The 21,446-nt window shown below is 39.1% G+C and overlaps 1 protein-coding gene across 2 annotated transcripts in view; it reads right to left on the minus strand.

Moving 5' to 3' along the window:
- The window catches only part of LOC146004057 (uncharacterized), a 56,336-nt gene that overhangs the window by 14,035 nt on the left and 20,855 nt on the right, over positions 1–21,446 (minus strand). For both annotated transcript variants that reach the window (XM_083142669.1, XM_083142670.1), the window contains exons 7-9: positions 18,314–18,418; positions 13,619–13,685; positions 7,515–7,561 (exon numbers count right to left, since the gene is read on the minus strand). In XM_083142669.1, coding sequence (XP_082998795.1) covers positions 7,515–7,561; positions 13,619–13,685; positions 18,314–18,418 — 219 coding nt within the window. The remainder of the gene's footprint in view (positions 1–7,514; positions 7,562–13,618; positions 13,686–18,313; positions 18,419–21,446) is intronic.

Here is a 21,446-nt window from a genome sequence, read left to right on the forward strand (position 1 = left end):
ATCTGGACAAACCTCAGCGCAGTTGCTCAGTGCTTTGAGAAGGGAAAAGTGTGTACATAAAAATGTGTTATTAATGGTATCCACAAATGATATGCTCCGAGGGAAGGACACCAACCAGGTGTTCCGGAACCTCCAGGATATCATTTACACCCTAAAGAGGAAAGGTGCTCAGAAGGTCATTGTTCTGACTCCTCCGCCAGTTCCCAGGTTAGCCAATGAGAACCGACACAGGTTCTGGGCCATGTATGACTCACTAATTGCAAAAATATTATCCCTTGATGATAATAGCAATGTAAGGGTTCTGGATTCCTCATCGAAATTTGTGCACAAGGGCCAAGAAATGTTCGAAGAAACCATGGGTTACGGTCAAAACATGAGACCCGACCTGGTTCACTTCAGCCCACGAGGTATGGATACCATACTCAACGCACTCGATGAGGTAAAATGGTTCACCAAGCCAGGTCACACACCCAAGGGTAAACAAATGGGATCTCAACAGAGTGAGATGAATGCCATTCTGCCCTACGACCAACCCTCGGGAAACTAGCTAGTGCTGCTCTCGCAGGGGGTGATGGTGGCCAAGGTGTAACAAATCCTCCTAGGTTAGTAAATATAGCATTTTTGAATTTGGATGAATATGACTCAATAGAGAATGAGTTCTGTAGCTCCAGTAACAATTGTGTAGTCCCTATAAATAAGCATAACAATAGGTACGGTACGGTAATACAGGTGACTCTGGTAGATGTACCTACCAAAGCGCTTGTCGATTCTGGAGCTGAGGTATCTGTGCTGAGTTCCAAGATGTGGAAACAGATTACGCACAATGCATCCCGGCCCAGACTCATTAAGTGTGACAATTGGCGGGGATATCAAGTTAGTAGATTACTCAGGTGCTAAAAAGCAAAAAATCCTAGGAACTGCTTCAGTAGGTGTCATTGTCGAAGGTACGGAGATTTGCGTAGAGTTCGTGGTCGTAAACGAACTCAGCATAGACTGTATTTTAGGTTTAGACTGGTTATATGGGATTAATGCACAAATAGATTTTTCATCCCACCAATTAATGTTTAGAAAAGGGCCACAATCCACAATCACCAAGTTCTTGCCGATAGGTCCAGATGCAAGTCAAGACGAGGAAGCACAGATCCACAAGCTGGACATATTTCCCCTGGATACCTTCCAGAAGTCTGACATGGCATCCATACCCGAGATACGAGATGTCGCAAGCAAGGCAACCAGTATCGCCCAAGCTCAAAAGGAACAGTTGTTTCAAACACTGTGTCAAATGAGAACTGTTTTCAGTGACCGCCCAGGCAAGTGCAACATTCACGAGCACAAAATTACTCTCCACAAGTCTGAGTATGTAGCTAGAAAAAACTATCCCATCCCTGTAAAATACAAAGATGGTGTAGCGGAGGAAATCAAACAGCTCATTGAATGGGACATAATTGAGCCCTCAAATTCTGAATATGTATCCCCAGTTTTGGTAGTACAAAAACCGAATGGATCTCTGCGTCTCACGTTAGACCAACGAGAGATCAACAAACTTATCCTGCCTTTAAAATTGAAACCCCTCAACATGGAGGAAATTTTCACACAGTTCCAAGGTAAAAAGTACTTTTCAACCTTAGATATATCTTCCGGTTTTTGGCAGATAGGTCTAGAAGAGGAGTCTAGGAGGTACACTGCTTTTACTTTCAGTGGCAAGATGTACCAATTTAAGCGACTAATCTTTGGTCACATCAATAGCATGCAGGTGTTCATTGAAGTAATGAATAAACTGCTGAGTGGTACCGAGGAGTTTGCCTTAGCATATGTCGATGACATCACAATCTTCTCTGCCACCTTTGAAGAACATTTAGTCCACATTAGTAAGGTACTTGCCATTTTTCAAAAGGCTAACATGACCCTTAAATTGTCCAAATGTTCATTTGCCAGAGAACAAATTAAGTTCTTAGGGCACATAGTCGATTCCAAACACATATCCATGTGCCCAGAATATGTGGAATCCATATCCAACCTGCAACCCCCTGCTAATATTAAACAATTGCAGAAAATATTGGGTTCTTTCGGGTGGATTCGTAAGTTCATTCCCAGCTATAATGAATACACCCAACCTCTTTACAACCTGCTACGAAAAGGATCCAAATGGCAGTGGGACAAGAATGCCCAACAGGCGTTCGAAGCACTGAAGTCAGTAGTCCAGGAGGACTGCAAATTATTTCACCCCAACTTCTCAGAGAAGTTTTACCTCCAGACCGACGCCTCGGGATCAGGGGTAGGGGGATTCTGCTTCCAATATTGCGAAGGAGAGAAGAGGCCATTGGGATACGTTAGCAGATCTCTGAAGAATTACGAGTTAGGATATACCTCCACAGAACTTGAACTCCTAAGCATCGTATGGTGCATAGAGAAGTTCTCATTTTTATTGCAAGGTCAGACCTTCACCATCCTATGCGACCACAAGAGTCTGTCATGGCTCAACTCTGCCTATTCATGGAACGTACGCCTCACCCGGTGGTTCCTCAAGCTCCAGAACTACAAGTTTGATGTAGAGTATGTGGCTGGTCGTATGAACTGTCTAGCGGATATGCTATCCCGCATCCCGGAAAGACAGCAAGAGATGGTTAGACATGTCAACCCAATCCAAGTGTTGCCCCAACCCATAGCTAATCTGTCCGGAGACGATCTCCAGAGGGAACAAGAAAGGGATCCCAGGTCCAAAGCAATCATAGATTACCTACAAGGGGGGGGACAGGATAACAATCCTAGGTGCAGGAATTGGAGCAAGCAATATCAAATGGTCAATGACCTACTAGTGGTCAAAGACTTTCACTTCCTTGATAAGTTCAGGATATACATTCCCGAATCTTTAGTTTCACAGGTGCTCACAGCATATCACAATGATGATGGGCACCCAGGAGTAGACAAAACACACAATAAGGTGTTCCGTAGTTTTTTCTGGCCAGGTATGAGGCGAGGAGTCAAGGCGTGGGTGACTGACTGTGTTCAATGCCAGCAGGTGAAACCGAACCTTCATCCCCCTAGGCAAGTCTTGCAGGCCCATCATGTCAAACAGTTAGGAGCAACTCTGTTCTGCGACCTCGTAGGCCCACTCCCAACCAGTAAGCGCCAAGAGAAGTACATTTTCACCATTCTGGAGGGATGTTCAAGATACATAATGGCATACCCGCTCAGAAATTCCACCACTCCCTTAATATTGAGGAAACTCATTGATACGTATTTTGTACATTTTTCACTTCCTCAAAGAATCGTAGTAGACAATGGTCCCCAGTTTAGGGCCAAGCAATTCACTCAAACCCTTGAAAATATGGGAATTCAAATTCTGTTTATACCATCATATCTCCCATCCGCCAATCTGGTTGAGAGGACACACCTCGAGATGGGAAAGCTCTTAAAGCTTATGTGCAATGAAAACCATAAAACATGGTCAGATAAATTACCAGCAGTGGTTAGCATTATCAATCACTCGATCAATGACACCACTGGGTACGCACCAGCAGAGCTTAGGTTACATGTTTCACTCAGGAACCCCGTTATGGAACATTTCCATATTCCCACTGGTGAACAAACCGAATGGGATCAGCAATTGTTCATGGCTGTATCCCGGACGGCCGAAAGGCGAAACAAAGCCAACAATAAGGTAAATGAGTCACAGCAAAACAGAACTGTGATCAAAGTGTACGACTTAGTTTTTCTTAAATCCCATCTCCAAAGCAAAGCTCTAGAGGGACAGACCCACAAATTATTCCACACCTTCTTCGGTCCATTAGTTTGTAGTGATCAGGTGACAGATAACATATTTAATCTTGTTCATTGTGTTAGCGGTAAGAGCCTACCCAACCAACATGTCAATAACATGAAGTTGTGGAGGTGTAGCTATAAGGTGTATAGTCATTACATTGAGAAGCTCAGACTACTACATCCGGTGTTAGCATCGAGAGTACCTCAAAGAAGTTAATTCAAGCCAAGGGGCCTCTGAATTCAACGAGGACTCAACCTCAATCCCGACGGGGTGCAGCCGTTTCCCTACGACTTGCTTTGTCTGTTGGTAAGACGAGTAACTGCGCACAAATGGCTCCACCCTCGTACCCTTGTGATACTTCCCCATGGAAACTGTAGATGTCTGCTCGTCAGCTCTACGTTTCTTCCTAAACCCGATATCAGTAGGACCTAGGAGAGAAGTACGCGACGGTACGGCTCCTGCGCTATAGTATTAGTCGCATAAGAGGTATTGGTATCCCTCTAGCGCATCCAGGGTAAGACGCACGGATAGGAGTGTACAACAGGTACAAGATGAGGAGAAAAAGCTACACATTTTTTGAACACTAGTATTAATATATGTTAAAGGTCAGAGGTTTTGTGGATGAGGTTCTGTCTGGTCTGTGACATTCACCCATTTGTACAGAGGGTAGAAAAATTTATGTCAAGATCGTGTAAGGGATTATTTTATCATTGTATGCAAAAGTCAATTTCATTGTTGTGTACAAAAGTATTATCTCGTTGTTTTGTACAAAAGTATTATTTCATTGTTGTATACAAAAGTATTACTTCAGTATTATATGCCAAGGCAATTTCATTGTGGTATAAAGGATAATTTCATTATTGTATACCAGGGCCATTTCCTTGTTGGACACAAAAGTGAGTCCAACCATCATATAGAGATTTATTTCCTTATGAGTGCAAATCTATGCTAGATCACTCACTACCAATCAAGCGAAATATTGTTTAGCAATTATTGGGTATTTGCACTACCGATGGGTTGGGTTCGACCAAACCAGGGTTAGCGGTAATAGAGAGATGCAAGCACCCCCAAACATATAGGGTTGTTTATGAGGAACAACCCATAACCAACAAGGGTAAGGTCAAAGCCTGCGTGTGAAGTGGGGCCAGTGAGTACATCACTTCAACTCCCCCTCAGTGTCACCACAAAACCCCGGAGCAAACATACAAAAGTGCATGGTGTCATAGGCAGAAGCAGACCCCCAAGCATATTATGCCAGGAACCAGAGACAATCTTTTCAGCGTTCCAGCAATATGGGGAAGCAGGGAGTGTGTCAGGGGTTCGTAATCGAACATTGACATCCAGAAACGAACCACCATGACAATCCGATGGACTTCACACAAGGAGTGCATTCCACAGATTGTTCAAAATCCCAATGGGTAGCCAGGTCGAAGCATTGTTCCACCAAGCGAGCAACAAAAACATTTGCTGGCAACGGATGCTGCGCAAAGCCAGGCGACAACATGCTCCACCTAAGGAGATACTGAAGAACAATTGTGAGGTGACCAAACGTGGACAACATACCAAGGTGTATGATGAACAGTTCGTCAAGGTACTGCACCCTCAAGTGAATGAGGGGCAGAGACATTAGATACATATCTAAAAACTAGTATGCAGCTCAGGTCGAGTACAAAAACTGTATTCAGTGCGACAAAGAGCAGACATTATAACCAAAATCATTTATTGAAAACTTTTAAGTGTGTGTTATATTAACCATGTATATACCGTCTAGGAAGCCGTTCGATATATCGGACAGAACAATATCTCAAACATATATCCATGTGACGGACAAGAATAAGTGCAAATTTTTTTTTTTTCATGTATATGTTCTTTTCGGACCAGCGTGGTCATAACGATTCAGTGTGTATATAAATGTTTTGTGTATGTATTTGGGTATAGTGTAGTAAAGGGTAAAGAAAAATGATCCGCTTCACGTATCCTTTTTCTTTTCCCGAGGGCCCGGGATATGTATAACCAACCAAAGGTTGGGTATACATCCCCAATACATACAGGCAGCACTCCACTCCAACCAAAGTACAAGGCCAATTCAATTCAGGTAAAATTAATATGAATGGACATTCCCAGATATGTTAAGATTAACAGAAATTAGGCCTAATTAGTAAAAGTATGATAAAACATCAAAATATTAAGTAAATAATAAGCCCCAGACCAAAATTCATTGGTTATCAAAAAGACATCCTTTTTTTGGACAAACAGAATTCAGAGAGCACATGTTGTTTTTCATGCAAATTTTTTATTAAAACAGATATTTTCAGGATAACATTTGTGCAAGCACAAATTAACTTGCTTTCCCTGAAAATAACTCCAAACCACAATTATATGTGCAAACAAACCACAAAAACATCAAAAAATCGATGTTTTTGGACAAAAGACAATCGGTCTCACAGCACCAGAGCCATCTGGTGAGAGTCAGTGGAACTAGCCCTGACTGGACTGCCATCTATTGGACTTCTCAAGGTACTAGATAAAGGCAAGTAACCCAAGATGCTGTGAACCAATCAGATGGCTTCATGGGCGTGGCTACCAGACAATGAGACTGTGATAGCTTCTAACATGTGAGGAAGCCATCTTGATTTCACTCTGTGTTGATAGTTAGGATAGTTAACATCGCTCCAAGTTTTGGGCCAGTGTAGGCCAGTGGAGAGAGGACAAAGGAGAAGCCCTTGTGTTCTAACATGTGGAATATCCACTAAGTGCTGGGAAACAGCCCTGTGGTGTATAATATGGACGAATTACAGCACTTGAAGTACCTTAAAGTGCATGAAACCAATATTCATGAAAATTCGGAAATTTTCAATACCACATGGTGAGGGCAATGAGCCATCAGGAAACCATGATGTCTTTGTATCCAAAGACATCCACCATTATTCGGTCCATCCTTTGTGATTTAGCTCCCTGAAACAGTCCATGTGCAAGCCAATACCCATATGTCTTAAGATACCGCTATATTTTTAGTGAAAACCCACCAGAAATTCCCCCATTTATAGTTGGAGTGAAAAGTGTTTGTTTTAAGGCCCATGTGTGATGAGGTGAATGCAGGATATGTAAGTACCATGCTTTTTGTTACCTATTTGTTGGTTCTAAGTGTAAAAACGAACCTATAAGTTTGTGCAGTGCTTGTATATAAGTAAATGTCTTAACTCCCAGAATATTAAATGTGTCTTTCCAACATCTTGATTTATCAATTCATATTTGGGCGGGTAAGTCCGGGAAGCGTACCTCTCGCTCCGGAACAAATAGGCTGAAAGTCCCTATGATAAACCAGCAATCACTCCTCGGAATGGATGCTGGTCTATGGGGGACATCCTCCATGTTAATGGTCACTGGAGGACAGCGTAGAGCTGCACGGGGATAGGTGCGTCCAGGTTGCATAGCCAGGTAGTTTTGTGGGCTCAATGAAGCCCAAGGTGGGTGAGTAGGTTAGGTTCATCCTTCCTACCACTCGGCAACGTAACCTGGAGGCACGTATCCCTGGACCAGCCGCGTAGGCAAAGCCATCCGACTCCCAAATCTACCGTCAGTAGTCTTTGGTCTCCGTTGTGTCTTTTGTCTCCTTGCCGCGCGGATCGCATACCGTCTACGTATATATAGGCGCTCTGCAAAACAGGCCCAATTTTAGTGTGTCTATATATAACTCGGCCGCAGTTAAATGGTTAATGAAATATTACATAATACACAAGAAATTACTTACTTATGGAAGATGCATTTGCCAAAAGCTGTTGATTCTCCTGACGATCCCTGTAAAAAAAAAAAAAAAAAAAATTGTTCAAAATTTTGCACAAGTAAAACTAACTACATTCTTAAAAACTTCTGAAGCAACATCTTGGTTGGTACATTTTTGTCCTATCTTGTAAAAAAATATGCATCAATATGAACACAAATAATTTAAAACAGCAAATAGGTTTACAACAGTGTCAGTACTTCTAACTCACCCTTTACATCAACACTAGCCGATTACCCGGTATTGCCCGGGTATTTATTTATCCCAATCTTCTATTAGACAGGAAAATAATGAATTCTAACTATAGTGCAAAATGAACTTGGTATTGAACGGCACTGGGAGTGTCACTATTCATCTTAGCGACCACGTAAACTATGGATTCCACAACTAATATAGGTCATATTCACAACACAAAGTCATATCAGCATGAATGTTAGACAACCCAAGAAACACTATCGTTGTGTGGGATTGCATAGTCACGGATGTCTGTCTGTGCTGAATTTAATATCAGTTTCGATTATTTTTACATGTCACCCCTTCCCACTCCACCCCTAGAGGTGCCAGAGGTGTCTTACTCCCAAAGTATTCTTTCCAGATTGCCAGTGATACGTGTACCAAGTTTGGTTGAAATTGCTCAAGGCGTTCGAGTTATGCCGGAACAAACAAACAAACATACACACCCACACACATACATCCATTTTTATATATAAAGAAGAAGATTGTTCATTGTTTAAATAAAGTTCTCCAGTTCTAATATTCTGAGTTCTTGTTTTGCTTTTATCTCAAGAGTTTAGAATTCAACCTTGCCAGATATAATCCCTCTGTGGATTGTGTATAATCTATCTATTGTATCAAAGCCTCAGCTTCTACAGTGTATCCCCAGGGTACAGATTTATATGTAAATACATATGTATGTATGAAGCTGAAATCAATTATATTATGTATTATCCATTTTTATTTTCCATATTTGTGCATATAATAGGTTTTGGCACATTTAGTTATTTTTACATATTTCATAGCATTTCTCAACATACCCATATTTGTGCAGTAACTACATGTCCCCATGTGACCAAACGATTTGGGTGAATTTCTTGCGAATAACTGACAAAGTCCGAAGATACTTTAAACCAGGCATGTCAAACTCAAAATATGAACTGGGCCAAATAGTCAGTAGTGTTAGATAGGGCGGGCCGCAAGGAAAAAAATTAAATTATCTTTAATACTTTATTTTAAAGAATGACTAACATAACACTTAATAAAGTATACTGAACATTCATTGAAACTTGATCATTGCTTCTTGCCTGACAGCTGGCATCTTTTTTCTGCCACCAACTTATCAATATCAGGAGACATCTTATTCAAAGCAGCTACTTTCAGAACACAGGTAAGATGAACGTCGAAAATCTGGATCTCGTTGGTGACTTGTTTCCTTTCACGAGTGAGAAAAGTTTTTCACACTGGTAAGTGCTATCGAACATGAAATTATTTCACACGCAAATTTGCGGGTTTCTGGAAAACGTGCAGACAAGTACTTATAAAAGTCAGGGATACCCACTTCGCTGTACTTTTGTTTCAAAGTTGAGTCGCACTGAATTTCAATCTGCAAATGTGCTGCCACTTTTTCTACGTCAGTCGTAAACAGGGCTGAAAACAGGGAGATCTTGTCTTCGAAAGAACGAACATCGTGGAACCTTTTCCCGAATTCAGTATTCAAAAGCTGAATTTTTTCGGCGTAATTTTTGTACAAAACACGGTCCTTTGAACTTGATCTGTATTTAGAACAAGTTGGAAAGTGCGTCAAGTCTTCGTTTCTTAACTGTTTTTCCCAAAGCAATAACTTACGCTCCAATGTTTTGACTTGATCATTCATGTTGGTGATTAATTGATCTTTTCCTTGCAGTTTCAAATTTAAATCTCACAAGTGTTTCGTTATATCAACAAGAAAGGAAAGATCTTGTAACCACGTTGGTTGGGAAAGAAGGCTGGTGTCTTGTTCTTTCATTTCCAAAAATTGACATATTTCATCTTTCAAGTTCCAGAATCTTTCAAGAACCATAGAACACGATAACCAAGCGCACTTCTGTGTAGTAGGGCACTCCAGAATATTCGCTTTCTAAATCTGTTAAGAAAGCAGAAAATTGTCGCTGGTTTAAGCCACGGGATCTTATGAAGTTGATAGCTTTTTTTCACAAGCTTCATCACACTTTCCATGTTGATTACTTTTGAACAGACCTCTTGGTGAATGATGGATGCAATGCACATGATGGAACATGTGTTTATCACAGGTTTCACGAAATTCATTTTGCAGTTTTGTCACTAAACCATTGTATTTTCCCGTCATTGAAGGGGCACCATCCGTAGCTACACAGGATAACTTTGACAGAGGTAAATCATACTTTCGCAAAAGTTCACGAACAGCAATAAATATATCCTCACCGGTAGTAGTGTCATGCAACGGTACAATGTCGAATAGCTCCTCATCACAAGCACGAAGAAACACAGCTAAGTGAGCTACACCACCGATGTCTGTACTCTCATCACAAGCGATGGAATAAGCAATGAAATTTGACACTTTTGTTTTAATTTGATCACTCAAATCACAGGCCAGTTCGGTTACTCTTTCAGCAACCGTGTTGCGGGATGGTGAAATGCCTTGAAAAGCTTTTACACTTCCAGGATTAACTATTTCAGCAGCTTTTACCAAGCACCATTTAATAAACTCGCCTTCGGCAAAAGGTTTTGACTGTTTAGCTATCAACTCCGACAATGCGTAGCTTGCGCGTACCGCAGCTTCGCTTTCTTGAGCTACTTTAGTAGGTTTTCGGCCGAAGGCAGCTTGTTCCCCTTTCCCTTCAACCCTCCCCTCATTCTAGATTCCGGAGGGAAAACTGAGCAGGCAGACGACATAGCCTTGGACTCTGAACAACTAGTAATCACTACATTCGTCAACCACCCCAATAATGCAACACGACCACCTTTTTTCACGTACCGACGGGTATAACCTGTCCAAGAGGAAATCGTGTGAAATTTCACATCGTCTTATATAATAACACAGATATTTTAGCAACTACTACATCTGAAGGCTCTACTATTTAAAAACAGGTAATAGCAAAGGGGCCGCACAAAAATATATCGAGGGCCGCATGCGGCCCACGGGCCGCGTGTTTGACATGCCTGCTTTAAACAAATGAAAGTTTATGACATTTTTTATACCCTCCAATTGCATTAATTACAAGTATTCTGTCATCCAAACATTTTTTTTTTCAATTTAAAATATTTGCTTTTGCTTTTGTAAAACACTCTGAAACTCCTCTCCTGTTTATTTACAATTGTTGTCAGCAATAGTGAATAACGGCTCGAGCATTGGCTTCTGGTTGTTACAAACATTATTTTGGCAACGTTGGAAGAGAGTCCCAAGTCGAGCAGCCCATTGCTAACCCCACCCTCGCTACTATAGTTATAGCAGTGCACAACAATTTTGTGGCACACATACGGAGTTCGCTTCCAGTTTCTCTTCAAGGCAGTCAGGTTAATAGTCACAACGCCAAGACTATATTTTATGTAGCTCCTGCAGTGTCTTATATTATTAAAAAGGTAATTTTTTACAATTGAGTCCACATTTAACTCTATATTTTGGTGAATATAACTAAATATATATTTAGCATATTTATACTACATATAAATCCCTTCCCTGGTTACCAATATTGATTAGAAAATATCAATTAATATTGAATTACCAGACTCCAGGTATTTCACAGGGTCCACAGCAATTCTCTTGCAATGTCTACATATCCTGGCAAATGTGCAAAATGCAGAATTTTGTGATTAAATAAATCAATCAAGTGAAAGTATAGGTAAGGTAAAAACAAAAAAAAGATAAGTTCCCTGTGCTTGTGCTTGTGTCCACCTTTTTTTTCGTTTTTCTTAACCTCAATTTATACGACCTCTACTTAGGTAAAGTTGGAAATTATCAATTACGAAAAAGAAATATTTATTTAATGGGGAAAAAACCTTCCAAAAGTCCAGTTCACATAAAAACTGAAGTTGTACATTAACAAGAGAATTAAACTGGCTTTATCTATTAATGCACCCTGGATTACATTTGGCAGACCAGCAAGGCTCTGGTGTCAGGACTCATAACCAGTATAATCTTATGTAGGGGTCATGTTGTTGTCCCTATATATTGCAATTGTTCCTTCATCCATCTTAACTTACCATCTTCGCAATTAGCCAAAGGGGCAGAAAAGTGAAGTAAAATAAACTAAATCAATCATTGTGATAGCACAAATTATTGACCACAAGTATAATTTCTTGACTTTTTATTCACTTCTTGACCTACTTGTTGATTTCTTGACTTTCATGACTTTGATTGGCAGACACCCTATTATAGCAGTGTGCTAGGGGGTGTGGGGATAGGGCATTCTTGATCTCAGCCATTTTGGAGGTGTTGTGATAAGCACCATGCTCTGACCACGTTAAACCCCCAGGTACCCATTGATTTGAGGTTGGGTGAGCCCAAGTCACTTTATGCAGGGACAAAGCATGAAAAATTCCACCCCGGTGATCCAGCATGGCAGTCACAAGACCCACCGACTAGACTACCACGGTATGTGAAATTATGAATACTTTAATTCAAAATATATGGTAGACTGATATGGTATATTACTTGCATGAAATTTAGAAATTTTGTATTTCCGCGTTGCACAATATAATGGTTAAATCCTACTAATTTCGAAGATCCACTGTCTTCATTTACTAAGGGTATGGCATCTGGAGCGTACCCTTAGTAAATGAAGACAGTGGATCTTCGAAATTAGTAGGATTTAACCATTATATTGTGCAACACGGAAATACAAAATTTCTAAATTTCACTTAAGTAATTTTAAACCGCATTTACCGCATCCATCATGATATGGTATAGTTTCAATTAAAATTTATAAATGCTCTGAAATGCTTTAAATTCTTACAATTTTCAAGTATTGGTATCATATTGAAGATAAGATTGACATTAGCACTCCATATCCATAACTGACAAAGCTGATATCCTGAGAACTAGTGAATGTAACTAGTGAATAACTATGTACATGTTTCCTTTGAATTTATTAATTTTAAATGAAAAACATGTGTTAAAATTTAACTCATAATGCCCTTCATGTATGCGCATTGCACTTCAATTGGCACTTAATCAGTATTGGCTGTTATTGGTAAAATTGAAACGATCCAATATTTCTATAATTAGCCTATAAGTTAGCGCAAAACTGTGTCATTATTAGCCTATAAGTTAGCGCAAAACTGTGTCATTATTTCTGTGAACGCAAGTACCATGCTTCTGAAAGTAAATGCACAGTACTTTTAATTAAAGAGTTCAATGAACCATTGAGGGTCTTCATGAAACTCTGGCAATTTCATATCACTTCTTCATTGGTACTGCTCCCCTGTCTTCACAGTAAAACGAGCTAACTTCAATTCTATGTAAAATGCCTCTGTGTAGTGTGTTTGCTAAAACAATTGTTTCCAGATTTTTGTAAGCATTTCTGTTAGCCAAAATGCTAAAATAAATGCTTTCAAAGAAGTCCACATTGGAGGCAGGTTAGCCCTTATCATTGTGAAGAAAGTTGAATGAACCATATTAATAGCGTGTCTGCATTTCATTATATACATTAAATAATTTAGCAGACTGTTCCTCCCTGTATTATAAAATGACTTGTGACTATTCTATCTGACAGCAGAAGTTCATTTTCTTCATGTACAATTATAATTATTATCTATTTTTTAAACTTCAAAAGTCAATGTTAAAGTTGATGTTTAATAACGTTTGTTTTCTTTTTATAATAAGTTGGATTACGTTAATGTGCTTGGCAACATTGTCATTGCCATAGTTACAAAAATAACAGTTGTCAAGGAGTGTGATAAAAGTTTCTAAAGTGATTTGCTGCATTTTCGTTCGTACAAATATTCAGGTAAGTTTGGTTCCACCTTCTCGAATTCTGAAAGATATTATTCATTTAATAACAGTACACGCATAATTATTCAACAAATATATTTTTTTTAATTACTCCTTTCCAAGTGCTTACCTTTCGTATGCAGATGGATGATATGGAACTGCCTGCTGGTGAGCAGCTTGCGAATTCAAGTTGTTTTCTGAAACAAGAAAGCACACAAACTTTGAAGTACTTTGGCTTGACCACAACTTAAATTATTGTAATAAACTAGTGTAATTGCAATAAACTACATTAAGTCATGAAGATAAGGCATGTATGTACAGGCGTGTACTGCATGGCAGGTTTCTTCTTTGCTTGCAATCTCGGCTCAGAAAAAAGGCACACACAGCAGTGTGCTTTCTTAGAGAGCTTGGATCATGTTATGTATGGATTCTGTCAGTTAAAGTCGAATCACACGGAACTGGATATTCAGTTAGTTGGCACTGAACGGGCTACCTGCCTGGATGTAATGGCTGCCTGGCTTGCTGCTTGTCTGGTTTGGAGGAATAGGACATGTTCTAATTGCTACTGGCTTTCCTCGACTGGATTATGTGGAACAGCCAATCAGAGCAAAGTTTGGCCATGTGAAGATAATCTGTGAGTTTGTAACGGGGAGTTTTTGTCTGTGGTTTCCGAGTGTTGGCTGTTTTTGTTAGTCTCTCGATAAAAAAAAAGCAGAGAGATAACGACAGTGCATTCGTGTTCAGTTTATTAATATTTAGGTATTTATGCAAAGCGATGAAATGTGTACGTGACAAATATGATTAGCTGAAAATGAAATTCCTTATTATTACAAGTGTATTAAATAAAAGGTTTGACTTTTTTTTAATTTGTGAATGAATCCTGCGAATCTCATGTATGATTATGGATACCCAAGTTAATTAAAAATCTTGTTTGGTATGCATTGATTACCATACGAGGGTCACTATTTATATTTTGAGCCTAACAATGAAAAAAACAGGAATTTGGCATTGAAAACTGCTTTATTGTTTTTCTAAGTATTCTCCTTTATGGTCAATACACTTTTGCATTCGTTCGAACCATTTGTCAAAGCAGTTTTTCCAATCTTCTTGAGACACCTCCATAATATGGATTTTGAACGCATCAACGGCGTCTTCCGCCGACGAAAATCGTTGTCCACGCAATTTATTCTTGACATTCGGGAACAAGAAGAAGTCATTGGGCGCCAAATCAGGACCGTACGGCGGATGACCCATCAATTCGATTTTTTGACTGTTCATAAAGTCTGTTGTTAGACGAGATGTGTGACAGCTGGCATTGTCTTGATGAAGAATGATCCGACGGCATTTGTTTGTTTTCTGTATTTGACCGAAGACCTCTGGCAAACAAATTGTTGTGTACCATTCAGAGTTGACCGTTCTACGTTCCTATAAAGGCACAGTTGCCACATGACCAGTTTTCACGAAAAACCAGGCGACCATTTGTTTCGATGTGCTTCGAGCGCGAACAACTTTTGTTGGATTGGGTTCATCTTGAAACACCCATACAGTCGACTGCTGTTTACGTTCCGGCTCATTGCATATATCCATGATTCGTCACCTGTTACAATCTTATATACGTCTTTTGAAGCACCACGATTGTATTTATTGAGCATTTGTTTGCACCAATTGACGCGAGCGTCTTTTTGAGTTTTTGTCAAATTGTGTGGGATCCAACGAGAACATACCTTTCTCACAGCTAAATGATCATGTAATATTTTATATATGCTGGTGGAACTAATGCCTATGGTTGCCTCAATCTCACAGTATGTCACATGACGATCTTGCAGTATTAGGTTTTGCACAGCATCAATGTTTTCTTGAACAACAACTGATTTTGGATGACCTTCGCGAATCTCGTCGGTGAGCGAATGGCGGCCACGATTAAATTCGTTATACCAGCGTTTCACAGTGGCAAAGGATGGGGCTTCATCGCCAAATGTGGAAGTAAGTTGATCGATGCACTCTTGTCTTGATAATCCACGTCGAAAATCGTAAAAAATCATCGCACGAAAATGTTCACGAGTTAATTCCATTTTATTGTTGTCGCGCAATCTCCAAGGCAACATAAACAACACAAATCAAGCTATTGACAAAACATTTGAAGTATGTTATGGTCAATAATGCCAGACAATTCCGTGCATACGTCAAATTGCGCCTAACTTCAATCAGTGTTGCCAAGGCTCAAAATATAAATAGTGACCTTCGTATTTTCTTTCGAGCCAATCTCTAGCCCATATTTTAATTTTTAATAAAAGCACAAAGCAGTAATTCTCCTACAACATTCTTCAAATTGCTCGTCCATCTTTACAGATTGTCTGCTCTGCGCAATGTCTTATGGAAACAAAAGTCTATCGACAAGTACGGTAACCAAGTATCGTGTGAGGCGAAAACTAGCAAACGGGTAGCCAGTCCAGCGCCAACTAGGGCATTCCTACTGGAAATCCAGTTCCGTGTGATTCAGGCCTTTTGAAAACATGGGTGAGAGTGGAGTTGTACAATATCAGTTTTTCAATATTGAGGTTATCACTTGAATATCAAGTATTGAAAATATCAATACAGGGTGGACCATCATAAAAATTCAAGTATAATTCCCAGTTATTAAGGCGAACTTTCCAAAAATTCAAGGGTACAAGCAGATGTTCTCTCTATATTTCAACCTTACGTATTACCGCCTCTCACCACCCACCAAAAAAAAAAACACACACACACAAATATATTAACAATATAAAGCATGCGAGTGTTCCAATTTTTTAAAAATTCTAATTCAACGATATATTTATTTAAAGCTGTTAATTTTGTTAATAGTTAAGGTGCAGAGTTTACATTTTCCATTTCACATACTCAGACTCGAAAAACCTGTATAAACACAAGTCACAAATGTTACAGGACATAATAATCTACGAAAAATTGTTACTTGAACAGCATTTCAAACTCAACTTTACCTAATCAACTTCAAGATATCTTGCAATAATCTTCTGTCTGTCAGATAGATTGTGCTGCAAAGGACAGTAACAAAGTAAATTGATTGAGATAATAGTTTTATTTTCACATGCAGCATTTTTTCCTTCCTCGATAAAATTTAAAAGTAAACTGTGAAAAACTTGCCCCAGGAATACAAAAATATGTGTAAATTCAATGGGATTTGAATTAATAAAAGTTGCAATTTGTCAAGTCCACGGACTAAAATGCATGCAGAATTCCCAGAGCCAATAATTCAGGCATAATTCCCAGAATTCCCAGGAAGCATCCACCCTGAAATAGAACTAAATATTCTTTAGTCCCATATTTGAATTAGAACTGTAACTAGACAAAAGAGTAATCAAAAATAAGAGTCCCGGAAAACAATAATTTGCTCTGCAGTCTGTACTTCGTAACAAGAACTGTTTTCAAGGAACTAAAGTAAGAGAATGAACACAAATTAATGCTCTCTTTAAACTACCCAAAACAACTTTAAATTCCAACAGAATGCATTCGTCATGTACTAGTCAAGTTGTTTTGTTGTTTAAGGAGTTCTCAAAAGAGCAGGAATGAAATTCAATGCAGAAAAGAGCGAGGTGCTAATAACAACAAGAAACAGAGCCAGAAATGAACCAAGAATAAAGATGGACACGGAAGAGTTGAGGGTAGTGGAGAGCTTCAAATATCTAGGAAGCATAATTGAGAGAAGTGGAAGCATAGATGAGGAGGTAAACAGAAGGGACTATATCAAAGCGTTGGAAGATTAATATGGAACGGGGATTAAAATGCACTTATGAAATGCAAGAAGGTAATATATAACACATACTATGTGCCAATAATTATGTATGGAGCAGAGACTTGGACATGACAGAGAGACAAAAGAAAGATGCAGGCAGTAAAGATGAAGTTTTTAAGGAGTATATTGGGGAAGACTAGAAGGAATGAGATCCGACAGGCAGTGGGTGTGGTGAAGCTTCGGGACAGGATAGATCAGGCACAGATGAAATGGTTCGGACACATGAAGAGGATGGATGCAGAAAGACTGCCAGTAAGAGATTACAATACGCAAGGAGTGGGAATAAGGCCAAGGGGGAGACCAACATGTCGGTGGTAAGAGCAGATAGAGAGTGTTAGGAGAAGAGGACAAGATTGGAACTCCGTGGAAAGAGAAGAGTGGTGGAAGACCAGGAAAAAATGGAGAGGGTTGACTTCTATGCCGACCAAGCCAGAGGCAGGAATCGGCAAAGGATGATGATGATGATGTTTGCAAGGGCCATCACCTAACTTGATAATACTGATATCATCAATGTCAATAACATCAATATAGACATCAGTATTGGGTCATTCCACGCCATTTCAACGAGATCATGTCATCCACCAACTCCGATTTCGATGGAATTTGGTATACACACTTCCTTTATGGTTCAAACAAACTCCTTACAAAATTTTTTTCACTGTATCTCAAATGGTTTTCATTTTACAGCACTTTGAAATGTCATTAAATCAGTGTCACTCTTGAGACCCTCGACACAAGATACTCTTGCTTACAGAGAGAGAGAAAACAATAAACACACACAAATGAAAAAGTGTTTCAAAAAGACGTTGAAATGTGTGTGTACAATGTGTGTGTGTGTGTGGGGGGGGTGATGAACTTATTTGGTCATCAGCAAATACTAAATTATTAATATATTCAAGTTCATTGCAGCATTTTAAACACAGTAGGTGTAAGATGTTATTAATTTTTACATTGCTAACGATGATATGTAACGTTTGCATGTTAAGCACTAAATTTTTCTACAAACACCAATAATCTTAATTGAAGTCATACCTTGAGGACTGGCAGTGGGGCCTGGTTCTGGCAATGGCCGTGCATCATGTCTTTGGGGCTCCATCTCTTCATAGGGAGGAGGTTCGCCACTTAATCTGTTTGTACCTAATAAAATGAAACATTCATGAAATTAATGTTCTTTTATTTCTTAATACGTATTAATTATTGATCATGGTCACCCACTAGCTTACATATACAGGGTGCATCACAGAAAATGGATGATTTTCAAATGGAGAAATCAAAACAGGGAGAGGGGGTAGAGATGGAAGTAGGGTGAAATTGAAATTGCTTAGCCATGACATTTTCGGCTCCATTCTGACTGGCTCGGTTGTGCTTGGATCAGCGTGGCAACAGTACATTCAATGTCAGTTGCAGTCATGGCGCCGTGGACAGTTGAGCATCGTTTGTTCACAAATGAGTTTTGTGAAAAATAGCAAGTTGATTATTGAAACACAGCAGCTCTTTCGGTGATGTTTCAGTATCGGGCATCATGGATCCATTTGCCACTTTTCATGAAACTGTCATATGGGAACAAACAATGCTGAAATGTCCATGGAGTGTTATTTATATTAATTATTTTATTTATTAGATTTTTATGCTTTACTTTATGACTGCAACTGGCATTGCATGTACTTTAGTAAAAGCAGCAGAGCCCAGCAAAAAATGGCATGGCTGAGGAAGTTCAATGCCACCCTACTTTCATCTTTAACCTCTCTCCCCGCTTCAATTTCTCCATTTGAAAAGCATCTGTTTCCCGTAACACACCCTTAATTACGAGCTTAATCATATTTACGTGGGCTGGAGATTCAATAGCGGCAACTATCTATTTACAAATTATTTTATTATTTTACAGCCCTTCGATGTAGTCACCAGCATTGCGTGCAACCGTTGCCAGCAATGTGTAGAATACCTGTGGCAGAGCTCTTCTCAGAATGGTTCGAATGGAGAGGTCCATTGCCTGAAGAATCTCTGGAACAGTTATGCCACGAAGTGGTTCCTTCATCTCAGGGACCAAATCAAAGTCACAGGGACTCAAGGCTGAGGGATGGTAGAGCACCTGCCAGCCTTACTGAGCTAACATATCAGCCACATGCACCCGAGCATTGTCCTGCAAAATGATGGAGCATTCAGGAGAAAGTGTCTGCTCTTCTTTTGGAATGTAGTTGCAGTTTATGTTTCAATACTGCACGTTGATGGTCTGCCCTTGAGGCATGGTATGTGTTAAGATAACACCATCACAGTCCTGCTTCGAAAACATTGTCCTGACTACAAAACTACACAATTTTAGATTGACAACTCCAATGATACTCTATTCCTCTCGTCACTGCAGATGCACCTAGTGTTGGAAGGAAGATTCCATTTACTGGAAGGTAGGTTAGGTATCAACCTAACATGTGGCATATGCCGTTTCATCGTGTATATACAGCAGTGTTGCCACTATTAAATCTCCAACCCACGTATTACGATTAAGCTTTGACATTTTGCATTTTGTAAAATACCAAGGAATCTAAGCTAATCATAATTCACAGTAACACTACATTCATGATTCAGGGAATGAAAGACATGGAAGCAAATTTTTAAATAAAATGAAGTTTTCACTTAACTGTGAAACTAGTTTTTAATACTTTGTATTAATTTCGGTGGCCACTTCCACCATACTCTTGCGAACTTGTAGTGTTGCTTGTTTGACTCCTGCTTCAGCTGAAACTGCTTTATTATTGTGTACAGGATGCAAGCCACTGATTCCCCTCTGAACGACATATACTTTCCTCTAGTGGCGGCAGTCTCTAGAAAGGTCAGTGGCTGTTGTCTATCTTTCGTCAGTGCTGTTATTGAGACTTCTTTCTTCTTTTTTTTATTCTGGTGGTCTGTTTTTGTTTTTTCAGTAACTGCTTACAGCTGTCTCAGTTGTTCATTTCTTTCTTTAGCATTGTTGAAAAGAAATGGTTTTATTTTCTGCCTACTTGTTCTTCCTCTTTTCTCAAAGTAACATTGCAACAAAAATTTCAATTGTTTTTATGTAACATGTCTAGTAAATATAACATTTCAACTTTTTTTTTCAAAGACTGTCACAAAGAGGGCTAAGGTTTGTGACAAAATTTTACACAACATGATGCGAAATGAACTGCAAAATGCGAAATAAACTCAAACACGAAATTTACAATTTATTTACCGACATGGCACTTTTGAAATCTGAATTATCCTGCGAGTCATGCAAATCCTGGAAAATTGATTAATTCTACTGTAAATATTTGAGAAGCAAAAATGGACTCCTTGACACAGAATGAACTAAATTATATGATAACTACATAAATGTACTGTTAAAATCGAAATGTTTATTTTGTGTAATAAGTATAGTTATTAAATCAAATTTAGGATTTTATTCACCATTTTAACACCAAAAAGCAATTTCTTATATCACTTTTGATCCTGAAATGTACCCAGTTTTTGTACCAACATCTTGATATTTTATTTACCATAAATATGTGGCTCTAACAACTTATGTTTTGATTTGTGTTATTTTATTTATCAAATTAAGAGAACTTTAGGTTGTATAGCAAACACACAAATTGAACATTCAGCAGTCGTAACCTGATTTTTGTAACTCTATATATTGTATTGGAAAGTTTCAAAAGTGTGATTTAAAGACAGGATGATTTTTTTAAATATTTAATTACATAGTTCAATACAATTGTAACCGGTGTTTGTATGTTTACACTCTATGACCATCTTCTTGGAGTGTAACACAATGTGTCATTGATCTGTCTTCAACAAGCTTGCAAATTTCCAAACATATGGTGGTTGTGGTAAAATCAAGCACTTTGATTTCATTTCAGATGCCTACTAAAAGTTGACTGATATCTCATATAGCATGGGTCAGTTTTCTTTACTTTGAACACTGCACGCCCTAAATTTCATTCCACAACCACTCAGCACAAGTCCTTGGGAACAAATTATGTAACCTAGTACACAACTAACTAACTCTCAAGCCTTCTTAAACCCGAAGGTTTATGGCTACAGCAACACATGCCTTCCATCTGACCCTATCCTGTGCAAGACCAATCCAATCTTTTCCATCCTTACAGATTTCCTTCAGGTCCATCTCAACGTTATTCCTCAATCTTTGTCTTGG

Source organism: Lepisma saccharinum, chromosome 21 (genome assembly GCF_977018435.1).
Source record: "Lepisma saccharinum chromosome 21, izLepSacc3.1, whole genome shotgun sequence".
In the NCBI taxonomy this organism is placed as follows: domain Eukaryota; kingdom Metazoa; phylum Arthropoda; class Insecta; order Zygentoma; family Lepismatidae; genus Lepisma; species Lepisma saccharinum.